This window comes from Cyprinodon variegatus, unplaced genomic scaffold (assembly GCF_000732505.1).
Source record: "Cyprinodon variegatus isolate N-32 unplaced genomic scaffold, C_variegatus-1.0 Scaffold689, whole genome shotgun sequence".
NCBI lineage: Eukaryota > Metazoa > Chordata > Actinopteri > Cyprinodontiformes > Cyprinodontidae > Cyprinodon > Cyprinodon variegatus.
The window spans coordinates 378623-399887 of record NW_015151142.1 but is presented as its reverse complement, the minus strand read 5'-3'; the positions used below and the strand labels follow the sequence as shown (position 1 = coordinate 399887).

At 40.5% G+C, this 21265-nt stretch overlaps 2 protein-coding genes across 2 annotated transcripts; one reads left to right on the top strand and one right to left on the bottom strand.

Moving 5' to 3' along the window:
• Nucleotides 1-102: 102 nt before the first annotated feature.
• LOC107097358 (platelet-activating factor acetylhydrolase-like) lies at nucleotides 103-8050 on the bottom strand. Its single transcript, XM_015394485.1, has 11 exons — nucleotides 7771-8050; nucleotides 6869-6996; nucleotides 6385-6535; nucleotides 5773-5866; nucleotides 5626-5694; nucleotides 3519-3693; nucleotides 2978-3091; nucleotides 2622-2713; nucleotides 961-1131; nucleotides 727-875; nucleotides 103-649 (listed from the first exon to the last, which is right to left on the bottom strand). The coding sequence occupies exons 1-11, from the start codon at nucleotides 7832-7834 to the stop codon at nucleotides 549-551; spliced, it is 1308 nt and encodes a 435-aa protein (XP_015249971.1). The 5' UTR covers nucleotides 7835-8050; the 3' UTR covers nucleotides 103-548.
• Nucleotides 8051-8734: 684 nt separating this feature from the next.
• Nucleotides 8735-17706, top strand: ints9 (integrator complex subunit 9). The gene is made up of 17 exons (XM_015394491.1): nucleotides 8735-8859; nucleotides 9174-9301; nucleotides 9390-9450; nucleotides 9656-9718; nucleotides 10661-10800; nucleotides 11174-11260; nucleotides 11754-11874; nucleotides 12209-12343; nucleotides 12440-12551; nucleotides 12641-12821; nucleotides 12925-12985; nucleotides 14555-14726; nucleotides 16038-16162; nucleotides 16775-16942; nucleotides 17052-17150; nucleotides 17234-17371; nucleotides 17455-17706. The coding sequence occupies exons 1-17, from the start codon at nucleotides 8851-8853 to the stop codon at nucleotides 17629-17631; spliced, it is 1977 nt and encodes a 658-aa protein (XP_015249977.1). The 5' UTR covers nucleotides 8735-8850; the 3' UTR covers nucleotides 17632-17706.
• The last annotated feature ends 3559 nt before the right edge of the window (nucleotides 17707-21265 follow it).

Below are 21265 nucleotides of genomic sequence, written 5' to 3'. Positions count from 1 at the left end.
TGAAAAATAAGGTAAACTGATGCAGGTGTTTTCTTCAACATCTCTCCAGCAAAAGGATGGAAACTAGAAACTTGGAACAAACCAGATTTATTTGACTTTTCTAAAAGATGTAGATATTACAGACAGTGCATTAAAAACGTTACATGCTGTACACCTGTGATTTATAACAGGATCTTACTGCAGGCTTTAGTGTTTAACCCCTGAAGTGAGGCCGTTTATTTGGCTAAGCTCATTACAAACATTTTGTACCAAATGTGATTATTAAAATTAACGCTTCTGGGACGTACCACAGCGATTATAAAGCATCTCAGATCAACACAGGAATTGCTTTGAATACTTGGTTTTAACTAAACTGATTTTGGCATCAGTGAAAGGAGGTCCATGGTTCATTGAGGCCTCATTATATCAGCGGCACACTTGGTGCTTTGTCTTTCCTGGCTCTGAGGTAGACGCCTTTACTTCACTATCAATCCAACAAGTTATCCCTCAGTCTGTTTCAGAGGAACCGTTCATGGCTGTTGGAATAATTCAGGATGTTCCTGAGATGTTCAGATGGCAGACTGGAGCAGGACTACGTTAGTTCCTGGGATGAGGTTTTCATCTTGCCCATCAATCAGAGGGTCCCACTGGTTGAAGTCCTTCTCCAGACCTACAAAATAAAAACCCCATGAGCTTTGCAGATGGGTTGACGTGAAGCTTAGACTGACCTGCAGGGGATTCTCCTACCAAGATGGCGTTGCAGAAAGGCCAACGTTGCCTTGTTGGAGAGGTCTATGCCTAGCTCTGGATCAATCTCTCCCTTTAGCTTCAACAGCTTCCCCATCCAGTTCCCCGTAAGGAAGGTGAAGTCTGGAAAGCTCTGATGCACCGTACCTCTGGAGGAATGGAGACAGACGAAGGAAAGCATGTTTAACAAAGTCCGTATTAAATCATCCATCACTGCTGCCGTCCTCATAGTACCTGATAGTGATCATTTTCCTCTGAACCACCGCAGAGTCCAGCTTCTTCATGCGGATGATGTTTCCTGCCCACTGGAACTTCTCAGAGTTGATGAAGAAAATGGGCTGCTTCACCCGAGGAAAGATCTCATCATCTAAAGGAACCATCCAGGCGTCCAGAGCTATGGCACACCTAATGGGACAGGAGCAAAATAACACATCAGAGCTCTTTATTATTCACATTGCAGTAGATTAATTGAGAAAAGCACTACTTCCCTTAAACAGTTACACTTGAGCCAACACACAGAGAAGCATAGGAAGAAAATGAAAGATATTTAAAAATATTTTATCTCAAATACATGTTTGTATTCAGGCCCATTAAATACGGCTGCAACAACTTTTTCTTTCAGATAGAATAAGAAATGCTCAACGCTGACCATATATGAGCTGGATCTATGATGCGACTTTAACTGGACCTTTCCAACCAGTGTATTCTCATCAGTTCGTATGAAATCGTACGAAAAGTTATGCACAGTATTTCGTAGGTTTTTGACGTTTTTTTCGTCGTATTTTTACGTCTTGCCTCGAGACAAGATATCAGTGCGCATGCGCATCTTACGCACCATTCAATAACATACAATTAACCCTAACATACAAAACAGCAAGCAACCTAGTGAGAGACATCATGAAGTAATTATTGCACTGTGGAAAGCACGTCTGTCCGCTGATCTGCTTTTTTCGTCTGGCTGGCTGCGCTTGCGCACTGATATGTTTTTTCGAGGAAATACGTCAAAAACCCACGAAATACTGTGCATAACCTTTCGTACGATTTCATACGAACATATAAGAATATGTTGTTCCAACACACCAATCAGTAATGATCCAACAATTAATCCTGGCTTTGTATTTAGAGTAACCCTCATAGCAGGTGGTGAACCTCCGCACTGATCAGTTTCATAGTTCCCCTTGTAGAGAAGTAAACCCGCATAATGATGCTGCCACCACCATGTTTTATGATGGCACTATAACATTATGGCTGATGTTTCTGCAACCAATTAAACTTTGGTCTTATCTGATCAGAGGGCTTTTTTAACACTTTTGCTCCATCCAACACCTTTGATTCAACAATGGCTTTTTTTTTTCCCTCTGAAGGAAATAAACAGCAGGCCTAAATGATCGATTTCCAGCCCAGGACTGTTTTTTTTTTTTTTTTCCTCTCTTCCAGAGTTGGTATCTTGCTCAGCCTATCGGTTTTGAACAGTTCTGTGAGAAAAGGTTGGTAAACCGTTTTAGAAACCAGTCATGCTTTAAACTTCACTTCCTGTCTGTTCCTGGGTCTGTTTCCTCACTGAGGTTCTCAACAAATCTGTGAGATCTTCACTCAACAGTTTTAAGTAATTACTTGACTTCTAAAGGTTAGTGGTTGTTTTTTAAAGGTATAAGTTGTCTGAATACGTGATGACAAGTTTACTAATTCATAGAACAAATCTGAAAAGTTCTAGATTTCCTTATATTGTTGTGGTCAAACTGAAGAAAAACAAATGTTACACTGAAAATAATTAGGAGATGGATGCTTCTCAGAGAAGGACGATCTGATCAGCTGATTGTGTCACAGCAGCATTCAGTTCCAGGCCTTAAAATGTGTCTCTTTCTAAATGAGTTTGTATTGAGGAAAAGACCTACTTAAATTTAACCTCTTTGCAAAGGGCTTCAATAGAAGTTGCTCCGCCAAAGGAATGTCCCATCACTGCTGTCCGACACAGGTCCATAGAGTTCTGGTGCCAGAAGAACAGAAAACATTAGTTGATAGAAATTCTGTTTGCATTCTAGTTTATTTTAGTGTCGAGTTATTGAAAAAAAAATTGAAAAAGCACAAAAACTCAAAATGTCCATCTCAGCCTTTTGAGGCTAAAATGATGATTTAGACGGTTTTCTTATTTCTCTAAAGTTACCATATCAGGTGGCTGTTTTTTTAACAGTCATGTTATGTCAGCTGTTACTTTTCTCTCATGACTTGTAAAAAAAAACAAGCTCCTAACCTCTAGCGTCGTCCAGTCAAACTGAGTCTGCAGAACATTCTGCACCGCTACTCCAGAGTTGATGGCGGTGAGCTTATCCAGAGCCAGGATGCACTCATCTGCTCGTTGTTTCACCTGAAAACAGGGTGGGAAAATATTTCAAATGAACATGAGATAACAACGATCAATGCACAACGGCTCCATTGTGTTCCTGATGTAAAATAATTTGGTTTCTAGAATTCAATGCAAATAAAATGTCTCCTTAAACACAAAAGCTGCTTTTGAGATGACATCAGAAAGTGTTTTGGTTTAAGTCTCAGCTCTGCAGACAGAGACGTGTTTTCCTTGAACAAGTCAAAGTGTTTTTTTTTTTTTTTTTTGCAAGTTACAGCACGTTTACATCCTTAATACTGCAGGTACATTAAAGTGAAAGAGGGCAGCGCCCCAGAGAAAAGTGAAAAAGGATGTGGTTTTCCACTGTGCCCTGCTACTGAGCTTAGTTAACCTCCTGCATGACTGTGCACTTTTAAACAGAAACCTTCCTGAGACGACCATCGCTGACCTGCTTGTTTCTGAGGGGGAATTCTCTCTCTCCGTGCTGCAGAGCTCGGTAGTACATCCACTCCTTCACCAGGTCCTGTTGGGCTGCAGCCAGCGACGTTTTGGGCAAGCTCTCCTGCGTCAGCTCAGGCTCCGTCTTCTCGTGAAAGTAAAATGTAGTCGAGGCCGACTCGTCTCTGCAGGGAGAAAAACAGCAGGGTGTTTGAAGGCACCACACTGGGAATAATCTGCTGAAACACACACATCCTTCTAGTGACGTCACCTCCATCTGATCGGAGTGATCCAAACACATTTATCTGGTACCTTTCTAGTGTTTATTAAATAAATGTGAGCTGTATTTAAAAAAACAAAAGATTTCATGGGTATTTGACCCTATCCAGGCAGCTGGCTCCACCAGCAGACAAGCATGGGTGTTTACTGATCAGGTTCCTCTTGTGATGCCACTGACCCAAACAAACTAAATCTACTTTATAAGCATTTCCTCCGCTGTTCTGGTACCTGTGAAACACATTAAGCTGTAAATAGAGTCCAGGTTTTAAACTAACGAGTCAGAGTAGATGACTCTCAGATGTAGATTTAAGATAATATTAACTTCCTTTATGCAGCCAAAACATTTGATCTGAGCCTTATTACAACATCCTGTTTGGGCCGAGTTAAACAAATCTGACTTGAGATCTAGGTTTTCATGCTTAGGCAGCTGCTTTGTTTTTTCTCCTCTATACTTGGTTTCTGATGAAACTATATTGCCGCCTCCTCATCACCATCATCTAGTGATCGACGCCACAGACTTGTGACAATGTGTGTGCCATGACACGGCAGCCACGTGCTCCCTCTGTGGCTTTAACCCAGCGACATTCAGCCTTGGTTCCTCAATCAACGGGAGCTACAGAGCAGCTGCTGGCTTTCTGTTCATCTCCATACTGTCCTCTTGTCTATAGGCTGAAAAGAAAATGTGATGACCTGGTCCAGACTATTGTCTGCGCACTCTTTCCAATCTGACTCCATGAATAAACAGTGGAGGAGGGAGGGCTGCCCTCTGGTGCTGCCCATTTGGCAAATATTCAACTACGGCTTCTTCAAAATGACAAATCGAACTGGTTTTATATTCCTGGGCTCCAGCATGACACGCTTAAAGATACCAGAGTTTTGCCCTAAAAATATCAATTAAAAACATCTATTAAAATATACTTTATGATGGAGTTAAACAGTTTAGATCACAGCTGAAAAATAAAGAGAATAATTAGTGGGAAGATTTTTTCAAATGATTTCTAATCCAAATGAAAGTGGTTTAATGTAAAAGCAGAGCTCTGATTGCCTGGCGATGAGTTTCTAAGGTCTCTATGGAGGGATTTTAGCCAACTCTTCTCAGCAGAGGTGTTTTATTTAGCTACATTGCTGTTTATTTTTTTTTTTAAGTCATGCCACACATTCTGAATTGGAGCAAAGACAACGGGGGGGGGAAGTGGAGACGGCGTTCTGCAGCTCAGTCTGAGCTGAAGTCTCACCTTCCCGCCGTTGTCTGTAGCGTTTATGAGCCGTTTATTTAATTTCTGTTTGCACCAACTGTCTTCAGCGCCTCATTCATGATGGCAGCCAATAAAATAGTCCTGATGTTGAAGTCTGACAGTGCTGGGAAGTTATAAAACAGTCTAAAGAAAACACACACTCCGATGCATTAGTTGCTGCTTATCACAGCAGGAGGCTCAGTGACGGTGGGACAATTTTACATCTGAGCTACAAACTACCCTTTTCACGTTGCAAGGATCATTAGGTTTATTGTCCTTCATTAAGAGCCACACCACTAGGACTGATGCCTGGTTTGCCAGTCTGCAGTCTCCCTATATTGTCGGATGTTCTCTCTGTGATTGCATGTAGCTTCCTCCCACAGATCTCAGATCAGGTCTCAGTATAAAGACTTCAAACTGTTTAAAGGTGGGACAATAGAAAGGTGTGATTTTCTTTAAGCCTTGGTCTAACTTCATTCCAGTAGCTGATCCATGCCTATTGTCAGGTTTAATCAGCTTTCGTCACATCCAGGTGGAGCTTACTGCGACAAAATTCAGCCGGATTGAAAATACTGATCAACTCGAAGACTGAAATTGAGTTACCTGTGTTCGACGGACGCCACGATGAAGCCTCGCGACGCCATTTCTGCACATATAGCCGAATACAAAGTCCTGGAACATAGAGAAACTTTTCAGCTAACAGCATCTCCAGCAGCAATGAGGAAAAAGATCTACACACACAGAGCGTACCTGAAGGCACCAAGGCCGTGGGAAAAAATAATCACGGGACATTTTTCGTTGGATTTAAACGGAGCATCGACCGAGGCTGGGATCTTATAGGAGCCTGCGATAAAAATGGAAGATCAGAATCAGACTCAGTAACTCCAGTGGTCCCATCGCATCTAGCAGAACTCGGTTTAATGTAGAATTAAAATGCAGAATTGAAACAAGCTGTTTCTGCTTTTTTCTGTGTTAAAATGACAAACTTCTGCTCCATAATGCAAACAAAGATCAAAGGTAAATATTCAAATAAACATCTGAATTTACCAAAACATGCTGAGGAACATCTACAGCTGGTTTGTTCTCTAAGGTCAGGACACGATGTGAGCGGAGATAATTCATGCCAACTTCATGTTGTCAGACAGGTTCTATTAAAAGTGTCTGTGCTTGGTTATGATTCAAGGTCAGCCTTTCAAAGGAATGTGGTTTATAACAGCTTTTTTACAGAGAGCCAGGACGGGTTATCTGTGATATTTAAATGAGCTTGATGCTTCAAAACAATGAGAGTAAAAATGGGAAGAATCTCATGAAGACGTCACAAACGGTGCACATACAGGGATGTTTGCGACTGAAGATATTTACCAAACAAGTAGTTGAAAATCTTTTCGCTCAAACTCCTGTTGATTTTCATAAAGTCGGCCAGGCCGTAGAAATACTCCACGCTGGGGATCCAGTCGGGCTTCTCTGCCTTCTCCATCTTCTGGCAGGGATAGTACAGTCTGAAGAAGCTGCCCTGTTAGAACAGATGCATGATTGTTAAAAAACAAACATTTAAATTGGAAAAGGGCCCATTTAAAACGTTTTTTCTTCCAGGAGGCAACAGGAGGCTGTACGGGACCCTGGGCAGAATTAACCGGGGGCCCCTCCAGCTGACATTTGACACATCCGCTGTTTAACCTTTACTTTAATCAACAACAAAAGAATTACTTTCATTTGCTTATGCCTCTGATTGACTGCGGCTCAATGGAAAGAAATACAGCTCAGCTGTTTATGACTATTCAAATCAAACACCTACACACAGAGACAAAGCCGGCCCTGTCTGCATCTATAGATTTGTTGCCGTCACCTGTGCTGTGTGGTCCATCATGAAGTCGGTGCAGCCCACAGGGTAGGGGCCCTTCCCTGGAGGGATCCCCAGATGATTGCTGCAGGAGCTTCCCATGGCCAAACAGCCCAGAGCGTACCGCCACCGTTCTGATAAAAGATACAGATGTGGTGAGAAGCTGACATCCATTATCAGGTCATCCTCAGATGCTTTGAATAATTTTAAATAAAGTTTTTATCACTGCTGCTTACCTGGACTTAAAAAAATGAACTAGAGAGCTATACTTAAAAGAAATTATTTTTTGTTTACACTTGTGTGTACAAAATGACAAAATAAAATCTAAATCTAATTCGTTCCTTAGGTGTAATGATCTGCCGTGTTACTCTTAGACTAGTTAGAAACATGTTAATGGTATAAGAAAAGAGATGCATGTCAAGCATGGTGGTGGAACCGTCATGCTGAGGGTCTGTTTTCATTAATGGTACTATTTTATTACAGAAAGTCACCCTGACTGAGACATTTCTGGAATGGTAACCAGCAAATTTCTATCATAAATTGTTTAATAAACTTAGTAATGATTGAAAATATTGAAATTAATTTAAAAACATTACATTGATAAGATAAGATGATTCTATGCAAACCTGAACACATAACCTGACTGCTATGTACTCTGACCCCGCGGTTAGGTAACGACTGGTCCTAGAAACTGGGATTATTTTTGGCACAAAAGTTTGGAATTATCTAAGAGGCTGTTTTTGTTTGTTTTATTTTATTTATTTATTTTTTGCTCCTGTTTTTTATTAGAAATTCCGCTCTTTTTCACTAACTTCGTGCCCAGACAGTCAAAAACTGCTCCAACGCAAAACTTTAACAAAACTGTGAAGTTGTTCATCTATAAATATCTATTTTTGCTCTTGTCTTACCTTTCTTTGCCCGCTCGTGAAATTTCCTCACCGCTATCTGCAGCAATCGCCCATTAGAAAACATCCACCACCGCCGTTACTATTATCCACTAAACCCCTCCCGCAGAAAGCGGCTGTTACAAAATCACGAAAAGCAATCGACTAACAACAAAGCCCAAATTATATTAAAGTATAGTTGTCTCTGTGTGTTGCTTCATCAGCTGTGTGTCATAATAACGCCCCTCTGTTAGTCACCCGGAGGCTGGCCAAACCTGTTCAACTTTGACAGCCAGGAGCTGAGGGCGAAGCTACAGTGGTAAATAGACGGGGCTCGGTGGGTCCGCATCATTTAGCTGCCGGCGAAACGTGTGGGGAGGAACTTCTTTTTCCACCGGACTCCAATGCCTTACTGGTTTGCCTGCAGGCGCTAAGGTCAACCAGGTAGGTTTATGTATATAAAACACGCAGGGGTCTGTCAACAGGCAAACGCATAACATCCGAATTAAGTGTGAAAGCTGTCTCGCGCCGCCCGACGGTGGTTTGAGACAAGTTACACAGCGGCTTATCGCTGAGGAGTAGACATCATTGCAGCAACAATATGTTGCCCCTCCTTTCTCAAAGCCACAAACTTCAAAGAAAAAAAATAAGACAGGCCCGAAAAAGTTCTGTAAAAAACAGCACATTCAACACATTCCGATGCCTGGACACTTGTTTAATCACTTCTAATAAAAGTCTTCAATTTTTTTTTTTTTACTAGGACATTAGGGTAAAGCTTTAGCGTGAAACCAATGTAATTTCTTTATATATATATATATATATATATATATATATATATATATATATATATATATATATATATATATATATATATAATGCGCAGCGAATACAATAACGCTGCGCATTATGACCGTAATAATTATTTTAGAACATGGTTTCCTGTTAGACGAGTGGTGTAGTTACACTCCCTTCCTGTAGGGGGCGAGAGAGAACACCAGTCAGAAAAATGAACCGATTGGTGTCAGAACAATGTAATACAAAATATTAGCAGGTTAGCCACGAAGGCTAAAGTGGATCGTATTTTCAGTTATAACCGCTGGTAAAATGAAGCTGGTGAGTAAATAAAATAAATATTACAATGATATGTGATGAGCGATATACTGGGTGTCATAGTGATTCCAGAAAGAGTTTAGGGTGCTGAAAAAACAGTGTTAGAAAGTAGCTTTAGATGCTAATTTATCCTTTATGGTGGAGAAGCAGCTAACAACATGCTCAAAGACAGTAGTTAAATTGAGCTCTGCGTGCTGCTCGATCCAGTGAAAACTAGTGGTAGGATGCTTCTGACTGTAGCTGTGATATATATAGGCTTTGGTCATTGTATTATAGCCTAAGCACACACTTTTAAAGTATTATGTGTTTATGTGCAGTACTGTTTGTCTGGCCACCCAACGCTGCCCTGCAATGTCCTCAAATTCAAGTCCACCACCATCATGCTGGACTGTGGACTGGACACAACGTCTGTCCTAAACTTTCTCCCTCTTCCTCTGGTGCACAGGTCAGATTATTGTATTCATATGGTTTGATATTTAGCTGGTTTGTTGTTCTGTCTTGATAATATCATTTTGATTTTTGTGTCTAATCAGTCCAAGACTCTCTAAGCTCCCAGGCTGGATCTCGAAGGATGGTGCCATAAACCTGGAAAAGGTAAAAGGAGATGAAAGACAATTCATGATCCACTCACAAATGGCAAATTGTTTACAACTGCCAGAGTTGTGGACTGGAGACGTTGCCTGGAATTAAATTGCTCTCTCTCAATAAATGTTATAAATGGTATATTGTAGTATTAATTTAGTTTCTGTGCCTCACAATGACACATGTAGACTAATCACTGCCCTCTCCATCCTGTCAGGAACTGAAAGAATGCGCTGGAAGAGTATTTGTGGACTCCCAACCAGAATTCTGCCTCCCTGAGGTGTGTAGCTTAACCACGATGATTGTCAGAAGATGTGGGGGGGTTTGACCAATGGTGTAGAAATTTTTTTCCTGACAATTACCCTTGTAAGTATGCACTTGTAACCACCAGCGTAAGGATGAAACAAACTCAGTCCTAGAGTGACTCTGGCTTTATCTCTTCTCCTTGAAGTTCTGAAATAAGCTTTTGTGAAAAAGAGTCAGGCTGCACAGCTGTGGCTACATTCAACTAGATGTAGGTAATTAATTAAATGCAGGTCTGCAGTTTTTTTCAAGTGACCATCAACTTGATCACAGATTCATTGATTCAGCAAAAAAGTGGGTTGACTTAAGGCTTAAAAAGGCTAAAATAAAAATTTTCTTTCCACTGATTCTCAGAAAAAAAACAACTATTAATCTCAAATTGAATAGTTTTGATTCAGCATATCATGTGCTGATCTAACAGTTGATAGATCTGCATTAGATTTCTGCCTTGGCATTCAGCTTCTGCCATGTAGTCTTTTCCTTCAATGCAATCTAGCTGTAAAACATTTATTGCAAAGCAGATATTTTTCTCTTCTTTTGTTAAAACATTCAGTTTTTTCTTAAATTTACATCAGCAGAAAATCTGTCCCTTTAATTTAACAAAGGGAGGCTTATTTCAGAAGGGATCAGATAATGAACTTCACTTAATAAATGTATGTAAATCCTTTTATACACTCTAGAGGGGTGATATATCTTAATGTTTCTGTGGTTAGCTGGTCATGTAAGTTGCAAGATTGTAGAATCCCTCCTAGATGTAGTTCATTCTTCTGTCATCAGGGAAGGTTATGAAGTACATGGTGGTGACGTCTCTTAACGAACCCAGCATATCTGGAAAAATCTGATTTAATCCCTTATCTTGGTTTGGTGAAACCAAACCACTAACTCTTCTTTGGTTCCCCTCAATCTGCATTGATCACAGAGGGAGCTGCTGGACCTCTCCACCATCGATGTCATCCTCATCTCCAACTACCACTGTATGATGGCCTTGCCTTACATCACTGAACACACTGGCTTCACAGGGACAGTGTACGCCACGGAGCCCACTCTGCAGATTGGAAGGTACACAGTGGGGCAGGCGGTTGTGTTCTTTGGGGGATAAGAATACAGAACAGCAACATAACTAAAGGTCATTTATGAATGAGGTTCCGTCAGTGAAGGATAAATCTAAACCTTAAAAAAAATTAAGGTGGAATGTGTAAACGATGCACCTATCCCCTGTAATTTTTACACAATCCTCAGTTCTTTATGATTTCAAAAAGCTGAGGGTTTCTTAAGTACAAATTTATTACAACTATTTTTTTTTATTATTTTGTAACCTGTCGCTTTCAGATTCTACAATAAAATCCTTTATTGTTTCCTCCTTTATCTCGCATGTGAAGAATCAATAAACCAATGTTTGATTTAAAGCACTGATGGTTGAATGTTTCCATAGATTGCTGATGGAGGAGCTGGTGAACTTCATGGAGAGGGTTCCTAAAGCTCAGTCTGCCACCTGCTGGAAGAACAAGGAAATACAGAGGTCAGTTAAGTGCAAAATAAATAATAAAATAAAGGAGGAAGACCTTAAAGGAAACAAGTTTTTACTTATGAGGCTCTTAATGAAAGTGGGACATGTTTAGATCAAAATGCAGCAGAACCTGCTTGCTTAGCTTTTTATAGAGCGCTAGAGAGAAGCTGAAGAGAGCTTTCAGTGTTTAGTCGGCTGCTCTTAGCAAAACAGGTTCCCTGTTTTTCACCATTAAAGGACAGATTTTAATTCTTCTCTTCTGCAGCCTTCCTATTTTATTCCTATTTTATTTACTTTTAACCCATGGTTTATTCTTTAGAGGATAATACTAAAAATTAGTCACAAATGAGGAACTAATTTAAACCCTTTCACACCCTGGTTAGTCTTTAAAGCAGGTGGGGAAACTGAACACCTGAACAATTTTCTTAGTAAATATGTTTCTAAAGGTCCACTTTAATTCACCAAACCTTGCATGATGCTTACCAATGATGTTCTTGAACACCAGGTTGCTTCCTGGGCCGCTGAAGGATGCGGTGGACGTGTGGACGTGGAAACGGTGCTACAGCATGCAGGAGGTCAACTCAGCCCTCAGCAAGGTGCAGCTTGTTGGCTACTCCCAGAAAGTGGTAAGATCTGCTTTCCTGTGGTTTCTACTCGGGCAAATGCTCAGCTACTTCTTTTTTTAAACAGATTTAGATTTTCATTTACTTCTTTTGGAATGTAGAAGATAGTAGCCCCACAGTAGCAGACTGCTGTAGAAATACTGATTATGCGTTGGTTATTAGGCTGTTAGGATACAGTTTGATTGAATCAAAATAGTTATCTTTCTGTATTTATGCACCAGAATCCATTAATTTTGTTTCTTTTAAAGCTTCTGATTTTGGGTTAATATGTTTTAAACACAGAAGAAGTTTCATGCTCAAGTTCTTTTTGGTTCTAAAACTCTTAACTGTCCTTCAGGAGTTGTTTGGAGCTGTGCAGGTCTCCCCCTTAAGCTCCGGCTACTCATTGGGCAGCTCCAACTGGATCATCCAGTCGCATCATGAGAAGGTGTCCTACGTGTCGGGTTCTTCCCTCCTCACCACGCACCCGCAGGTCAGTGTTTAAGGAGAAGCTGCGCTAAATATTAGAAGCTAAACATCCTGAATCACTTTTCGCCTCATCGGACACTCCTTTTGTTTCTCCCCTCAGCCGATGGACCAGAGCTCCTTGAAGAACAGCGACGTTCTGATTCTGACCGGCCTCACACAGATGCCCACTGCCAACCCAGACGGCATGCTGGGAGAATTCTGCAGCAACTTGGGTGGGTTCAAATCTCAGAAACAAACAACTCGCTTGTCTTCTTAGATTTAGATCTTTGACTTAATTGACTTAATCTATGTGGCCCTGCAGCCATGACGATCCGGGCAGGAGGCAACGTTCTGGTCCCCTGCTACTCTTCTGGAGTGATATACGACCTGCTGGAGTGCCTGTACCAATTCATTGAGAGCGCCAACCTGGGAACCACGCCCTTCTACTTCATCTCACCTGTAGCCAACAGTTCGCTGGAGTTCTCTCAGATCTTTGCTGAGTGGTCAGCACTTCTTTCTCTCTACTGCTTTAACATTTCTTTCATTTACTTCATCTCCTTTCTTTTTATCCAACTAATGATTTCCTCTGTTCTTTTATACATTCAGGCTTTGTCATAATAAGCAAACTAAGGTGTATCTTCCTGAGCCTCCTTTCCCACATGCAGAGGTAGGTCCTGCTGCTCTGGGAGCTTTAATGCTCAGTTTAAGACAATATAATTACTGGGAAAGTAGTTCATTCTTTTATCCGTAACGTGGGTGTAATTAAACTTTTCTTGTTTTTAACAGAAGTCATGGCAGCACAGGGAAATTAATTTATCTGTTCCTTTCACCATATGACTATACCAATGTGGACACACAGGAATGAAGGGATTTTACAAATTAAAGTTGTTTTTTTTGCAGTAAAAGATCACTGCACGGCCAACAGATGTTGAATGTTTTATTTCAACAAGCCTCATTAACTACAATAAAGGTTTTCCACATGTAAACTCATCAGCAGCGCCGTTGAAGCTGTGAAGGAGTTCAGCCGACATCCGTCTGTCAGTTAGACTGATCACGACGATGGGAGCATGTTTGTTGAAATGATTGTCTTGTTCTTAGTATTTCCATTTAAAGGAAAAGTCTCAGCTACCAGAATGCTGCAGCCAAGGAACAGCTTTCTATGATAAGAGATTTAACAGGAAAATTCAGTGAAAAAGTCTTTGAGTTCTGCTCTCCTTTAAGAGGCGTCCTTTTTCTGCACTTATCCAGACCAGTGGTCTGCAAAAAGCCACTTCGGCTCAAGTCAAGTCAAGTTTAGAGACACTAATGTTACATGATGCTTTAAAAAAGACGTAATTTCTTTCTAAATATCCACTGTGGGAAACTTTTTATTTCTTAAGAGCCACGATTTTATCTTTATGTTTGTTTTAAAATACAAATTTCCATTATGGGAACTGTGTTAAAAAAAAAGGACAAGGTTTCCAACCAAACAAACACAAAATCGATCCTAGTACAGATATTACTGGTACTTTTGGTATCGTTCTACTGTGGAAATTTAATGCAAGTATTTAATGATAAATCTTGAAACATTATACCCGTATTAAAAAGTATTAGTTTGTTCTTTATTACAGTAGTTTTATTCAAAGTTAAGAGACACTCTGAAAAATCCAAGAGTCACAGGTTGCAGTCTCCTGATCTAGACGCCTGGGTTGCCACCAGGGCAGAGCTTGCTAAACATTCACAGCAGACCTTTTTGACATGTCTGAGTTAAAACCAGGCACAGAGAATGAGAGGTTCATCCAAATTAATCAAATTCAAACAAATTTTAAAATTTGTTAGAGTTGATCTTCCTTTTTTAAGAACTTGAATAAAGTAAACATCTTGTTCTAAGACTCAGTGGAGGTATAGCAGTATAAATACCTCTGTGTTCACATGGATAACAGACTGGACTTAAGATGCAGCTGTGAAGCTGTCTGCAAGAGGAGCAGATCTTAATAGAAAATAATTTAGTGTTTGCAGGAAGATGCTGCATATCTTTGCTAGGTCTGCTCTATGAACTCTAGAACAGACCTAGAACTTCCTGCCTGCGGTTATCAACATCCACAAAAAGTCTTTAAAAACTATAAAAGTTACAAAAATCTTTAATGTCCCTCTAGGCATGATCAAATATTTTACCTCAAGATTCATTTAATGCATTTATGCATTTATAGAGGAAAATGTTGATGCTGATTTTCCTCCTGTGCCGCTGATCTTCCAGCTGATCCAGACCAACAAGCTGAAGCACTACCCCAGCATCCACGGCGACTTCAGCAGCGAGTTCCGTCAGCCCTGCGTGGTTTTTACCGGGCACCCGTCGCTCCGCTTCGGAGATGTGGTTCATTTCATGGAGCTGTGGGGCAAATCCAGCCTCAATACAGTCATCTTTACAGGTAACCGGGATCAAATGGAGGTGGAGGAGAAGGAGAACAAGTCTTCTAGAATTCGTTCATGAGCTTACTTTATGTTATGGGTTACAGGCTTTAACTAAACTGTAGTTCTAGATTCCTCCCCCACCAAAGGGTTGAAACTGTAAGTCTGAATGGTTGTTTCCGGGTCATGTTGGTGGCTCATAGTGTGCATCGAGCAACACTAAACTGGATGCTGGTGGTAATTGTAAACTACAGTGAGGCCTGACCAGCTCTTGTTTATCCAAACCAGCATGTCCGACATACATTAGTGTGATTTAAGAGACTAAACAGTATCTGAATGGAGGATGAAGGACAGTTTGATACAGGATCAGGATCGCTTCCTTGCACAGCTTTGGGTTTAGCACACGGTCTGTCATGCAGTCTGTATCGGTTCAGACTGTTTTGTTAATTATCATAATCCTTTAATAGCAGAGATGTTAAATCAACACTTCTGTTCTTGCAGAGGGAACCTGCAAGGAGTGAGTAGGGATGGATAGTTTGGCTAAGGCCCCGTCCACACGAAGTCGAACCCTGGCCTAAACGCACAAATTTTTCACCAAACCAGCCTCTCATCCATACGAAGCCTGCGTTTCGGGGGTCTGTAAACGATCTTTTTTTTATTAAGCCTTCAGAGTGGGAAGATTTTGAAACGCCGTTTTCGCGTTTCCATCTTTAAGCTCTAACCGCATTTTTTTTCTTACACGCATGCGTCATAGCGTTGCCTCTAAACACGCATGCGCGACACAGTATCACAACAACAATGGCGCCGTTGCTGCTAATGCTACTCACCCTGCTGTCGGGCTTACAACAGAATATCCTTCTTCTGGAATATCTCCAGGAAGAACAGAGCAATATAGACGACATAGTTCAGCACCTGAATTTGACTGAACCACGAAAATGGACCAGCAGGACCATTTTCCGGTTTTCCGGTTTGGTTGTTGTATAAATATTACTGCGCATGCCCAACATTTCGTTGCCTGTTTTCGCCTATTTTTGCTTTGGCACCACAGCGCCACTTACAGGCCTGGCATACATTTTGCAGCGTTTTCATGCATTCGTGTGGACGATCACATTTATTTTACGTCTCCGTCTTTAAGACAAACGTTCTGGAAAGTATTAGCGTTTCGTGTTCGTTTTGACTTTGTGTGGACGTGGCCTAAAGTCCTGAACACAGCCCTGTTTTTAGCTGGAAGCAGTTCTTATATAAAACATCTCAAGCTGGTAATAAAGACCATGTTAACTAGTCCAACTCTAATCTTAATCCCCTGCATTATGTTTTTTTTTTTCTTTCAGAGCCAGATTTCTCCTACCTGGATGCCCTGGCTCCTTACCAGCCGCTAGCCATGAAATGTGTTTACTGCCCTATTGATACCAGGCTCAACTTCCATCAAGTTTCAAAGCTCCTGAAGGAAGTCCAGGTCTGCTGCTGAAATCGTTGCCCCATTTACAAGATTTATGGGATTTTATTTTTTTTACTTCCTTAGACCTGTCTTAGAAGCTATCCAGGATGTCTGCCTGAGGTGGAAGAGTGAGGAGTAATAATAAGCTGGACAAAAAAATAAGCTGGGTTAATCAGGGGGGTTAAGCCTCTAAATGTAATGATTTCAGCCTGTTTATTGTTTAGTATAGCAGTTTTGTTTCCTCCAGTCTTTTATATTTATTTGAGGTAAGCAAAGGCTGCATTGGGGCAGAGCCATTGGATGTAAAAGGAACAGGATATCACCTGGATAACAAGGAAAGGAAATGTTTTGTTTTATTTATGCTGTTTCCAATCCCAAATCCAGCATGTTTAGTGAAAACAAAATGGGGCCTAATATCCAGCCTTGAGGTTAACCTATACATTTTAGAAAGTGGTAGTCTTCTATAGATATAGAAAAATACAGCCCGACATGTCAAAAGTAAAAAAAAAAAAAAAAAGACTATCAGTCGCATGGAATCACATATAGTGCTACTTTGCTCTGGTCTGTCATGACAAATTAGCGTTAAATAAATGGAAATATGTGTTAAAACGTTAAATGTCCCTCCTGCAGCCCCTCCATGTGGTGTGTCCAGAGCAGTACACCCAGCCTCCTGTAACGCAGTCCCACCGTGCTGATCTGATGCTGGAGCTCCAGCCTCCTCCCATGCCGTACAGACGCTGCTCCGTACTCAATCTGCCCTTTAGGCGGCGCTATGAGCGGGTCTACATCCTGCCAGAGGTAGCCGCTGTGGATGGAAGCTGTCACAGTTAAATATTCAAATGCATCTATGCCTTTTCTGACAGGCAACCAGTTTTAATTCCTGGAACTCCAATTTTTCCTCTTATAGCTCGCCAACTCACTGGTGCCTTCTGAGGTCAAACCCGGCATCTCCGTGGCAACCGTGTCAGCGGTGCTGCAGTCGAAGGACAATAAGCACACACTGCAGGTGAGTTCCTAGGATCCGCTGTAAAGGTGTGGTGTCCCTGGAGTCGGCTTATGTTTTGTTTTGTTTTTTGGTTTCCCTGCCAGTCGGTGCCCAAACCGCCTCCTGCCCCCCCCAGCAAAAAGAGGAAGCGGGTGATAGAGGAGCCCCCTGTGACGCTGGCCCATAAACCCCTGCTGAGTGGAGCTGTACCCCTGGAAGCTTTCCTAGCCACACTGCAGAAGGTCTGACAATGTTTTCCCATATGAATGCTCTGTTTTTAATGATCTGAGCTCTGTTTTCATTTATATTCTCGTTGGACAAGCAGCACGGCATTACAGAGGTCAAAGTGGAGGAGACGGCAGACGGACACATTCTGCACCTGCAGGCTGAGGACACCCTGATTCAGCTGGAGGAGGACGGGACGCACATCGTCTGTGATAACAACGAGCCGCTGCGGGCCACGCTCAGAGACTTGGTGCTCCGCTTCCTGCAGAAACTCTGACTGCTTGTTATGTGGAACTGCAAGCAAAGGACTGCGAAAAAGAACCATATTGACTGTTTTTTTTTTTGTTTTTTTTTTTGCTTTTATAGAACATGTCAGATTATTTTAAATTAAATATTTCACTAAAAAGCTGGTGCAATGTGTTGTGTCCTTAAGTTTTATTCAGGTGTTACAAATTTCAGATGAGCATTTTCAGCTGTTTTAATTGGAGTTTATTATTTAGTTGACGAGTCAAAATGTACAATATTGATCAGTTTATAATTCCTTCCGACACCCTGAATAACAGCTCAGGTCTGATTAGAGATTATATTAGCTTCTCATTAAAGGAAGTACTTTACCTTTTTCAGACCTTTTCTTTCCTTCTGATTCTTTGATCGGAAAAACATTTAAATCAGAGTATAGTGAAAACGTTTTCAAAATATTATGTTTATTTAGGTGACAAAAATGCCATCCATTTCAAACTTGCTGTTTAGGTCTATTTTTTTTTATTTTATCTTAAATGTTGCCATGTTTAAAAATGACCTAATCTGATTTAAATCCAACAGTTTTATTTAATGAGTTTAAAGATTAAAGCCACTAGGTGGGAATTATGAATTACAATAAACTATAGAGGTCTCAAAGCTGCAGCACTTCCTCAGATCATCATTATCACTAGGTTTGAATCTTGAGGCCTGAACTCCTTGAGCTAAAAAATAAATAAATAAATTGCACGCACAAACAGTTGAAATATTGAGATGACCTTTAATTTCATGTGAACAATAAATAAAGAGAGCAAAAGCCTGTCAGTTCAACCTGTTACAAAAAGTAACTTGCCTGTGCTCCTGGAAGTTTTGGAAGATCATAAGCCTTTCTGTTGTAGGCAATACTTATAAAAATAATTACAATATTATAACTATGAATTACATGTATTAAGTTTGGTGCATTTTGAATGATCTAAAATCAATTGAGCTCACAATATGGTCGAATAGTTAAATCTAAACACAAAATTAAATCCCAACTTCTGTTAAGTATAAGATGTTTTAACAAAAATCATTTCACTCAAAGTCAGACCTATTTTATTTAAAAACTGAATAAACTAGTGAAACTCAACTAAACTTAGCCATTATGTACACAGGGATAGGAACAAAAAAGGGTTAAAACTAATTAATAAATTAATGCAATCATATCACATTTAGGGATAGATTTAATGTTTGAGAATAAAAGTTTATTTTGAAGAGTTTGGATTGAATTCAGCTTTTAACTAATTTAGAGCAACTGAAAGGTGTTCACACCAATTCATAATGCGACACAATCACAATCGGAAATCTAAAACTTTTAGGTGATTCATTTTTAACCTTGGTGATTGTTCCTAAGGAATAGTTAAGTTAAATACCACCTGGCCTCTTTAGTTAACCATGACTCATTAAGAATGAGTAGGAGCTAGAAGCTGGCAGACATTTAACTCTGCTCATAATTAGCATATTTTGCACAGCATATGAGAGAAGCACATAATTGTTGATGTTATACTAGTGTTTAAGTAAAAAAAAAAGGTTTGTGTAGCTTTCTAAACAACAGCTCCAGACATGTCGGCATGTCTATTCACTTTTTGAGAGCTTGTTTTATACAATAAAAACGTCAGAGCATGGATGGGTATTTCCAGCTCCTTAGGGCTGGTAACCTGAAACTTTTAGACGTGCCTTTGGTTCAACACACCTGAATTGAGTATTTAGATGATAGAGAGGAACTGACTGATTGCTAAGGAGGTAACTCAGCCATTTGATTTAGGAGTGTTGGACTAAGGATGAATCTAAATGTTGCAGGATACTTCCCTCCGGAAGTGGAAATGTCCACCCCTGTGTGTAAACATTTTGCTACAACAGAGCCTTGGTGGAAGTTCAGCTGAAGAAACTAATTGCTCTCCTACATCCACCTGCAACACAGCCAATCAGCTTTGAACCACACCTCCATAAAAAGCCAATCAGCATCCAAAGTTAATCTTAAAAGGCCTCTGATCCACACTGTCTGCTCCTGTGCGCAGGCGGTGGTTGCACTGTGTAACTTCATTCACATGACCCCGTTTCAACCCACCTCCAGCCCCTCATCCACCTTCGTAGCTAAAGCTTCATCAGAGTGTCATTCCTCCCGGACTCTTACTGTGTTCCCTGTCTCATCTTGACCAGTCCGGCAGAAGACCGCCATGTTGAGTCTGGTTCTGCCAGTGGTTTCTTCCCAACGGGGAGTTTTTCCTCTCCACTGTCACTTCATGCTTGCTCATCATGGACAGGTTCTCTCAACCTGTGTTACCCAAACTGGATTTCCATCTTCCAGGTCCCTGAGTGAAGCTCTAGCATCAGCTCACACAGTCCACTGGATCTCCCCATAAAGCTCTGCATATCGTCTCGCTAACCAGCAGTCTACAGACTGACCAACTTCATCTTTCTCCACTCCACCACCAGTTTCAGGCCTGGGGGGAAACAGCCCTATTCTTTGCTTCTGTTCATGCATATCTATCAAAATTCAGTGCTGTGTTTCCTGCTGAGGTCTGAGCCCCAAAGACAAAGTCATTGTATCAATAAATTTCTCCTAATTGTCTTTTCTCTTCGTATAAGTTTTTCAGATTGAACTGCTTTTCAAAGGTCCTCAATGTCCAAAACTAACATCAAGGTTTACCCCTATATACAGGCCCTTTGACTGGATACTAGATTGTAGACCCCAGCGATGTAAATTAGTGGAAACACCATGATTTATACATAATGTTCCATCTATTCTAGGGGTACCAATTGTTGTCCAAGCCTGTTTCATGAATTTATTTATTTTATTTTATTTTTTTATTGTTCTGTTGAAGCATGTTTGAGAAGCAATGTCTTTCAAAAGACTTTGTTCATTTTAATAGAATTATTTTATTATAACTTTTGTCAGATTCAAGTTATTTCTGTGACGATTGTTTTTTTTCCCCTTCAATTAAACGAGGGATACAAACGTAATAATCATATAGTTAATTTAACAGCTCAATAGAAATGTAAGCCATGTTAAAAGGGACTCGTTGCATATTTTCAAATCTTTTTCAATACAATTTTTTTTTTTGCTTTTATGCCTACACTAATATGCAGCCATGTTCTATTTTACTTTAGTCATTCCTTTCCACTTTTTTCTTCTCTTTTCTTTTTTTTGTGTGAAAATTATCATTTATAGCTAATATGCCACTGTACAGTTTGTTCCGTTTAATATCTGTTTCTAAACAATTGTTCCAGCCTGGTAATAGCTTATAAACAGTTACTTAACATATTAATTAATGCATCATCTCATACGCACTCGGCAGTCTTTATTATCTGTAGTTTTTACGCTGATGTTTGGAGGTAGTAACAGATTGTTTTGAAATAGGATGGGTTTTTCAGTCAGAGTGTGCAGACACGCTGCTGGATGGAGAATGAGGCTGGATCTACAGTCGTCTCTTGAGAAAGATGCCTGGTAGTGATCAGAGGGGGGCCTTTGACAGTCCTCTCTGCGATCCCGACCACTCAGCAGGCGCTGATGGCTTCCTGCAGTGCTGTCTCTGTACCACACTTTCATGCAGACAGTGAATTGCTCTGAGGCATACAGACATTGAATTTTGTAAGAATGTTTTTCCTCCTCTTTGCTAAATATTCTGTCTCCT

Bases quoted from the DNA above. Each gene is read 5' to 3' on its own strand.
- LOC107097358 (XM_015394485.1), bottom strand. From the start codon at position 7,834: ATGTTTTCTAATGGGCGATTGCTGCAGATAGCGGTGAGGAAATTTCAC. The intron at 5,867-6,384 runs GTAAATATCTTC...TTTTTATCGCAG, and splicing joins GATTTTCAACTACTTGTTTG to GCTCCTATAAGATCCCAGCC. The intron at 3,092-3,518 runs GTCAGCGATGGT...CCCTGTTTTCAG, and splicing joins TCCCCCTCAGAAACAAGCAG to GTGAAACAACGAGCAGATGA.
- ints9 (XM_015394491.1), top strand. The intron at 9,451-9,655 runs GTAAAAGGAGAT...CCATCCTGTCAG, and splicing joins GTGCCATAAACCTGGAAAAG to GAACTGAAAGAATGCGCTGG. The intron at 16,163-16,774 runs GTCTGCTGCTGA...TCCCTCCTGCAG, and splicing joins AGCTCCTGAAGGAAGTCCAG to CCCCTCCATGTGGTGTGTCC.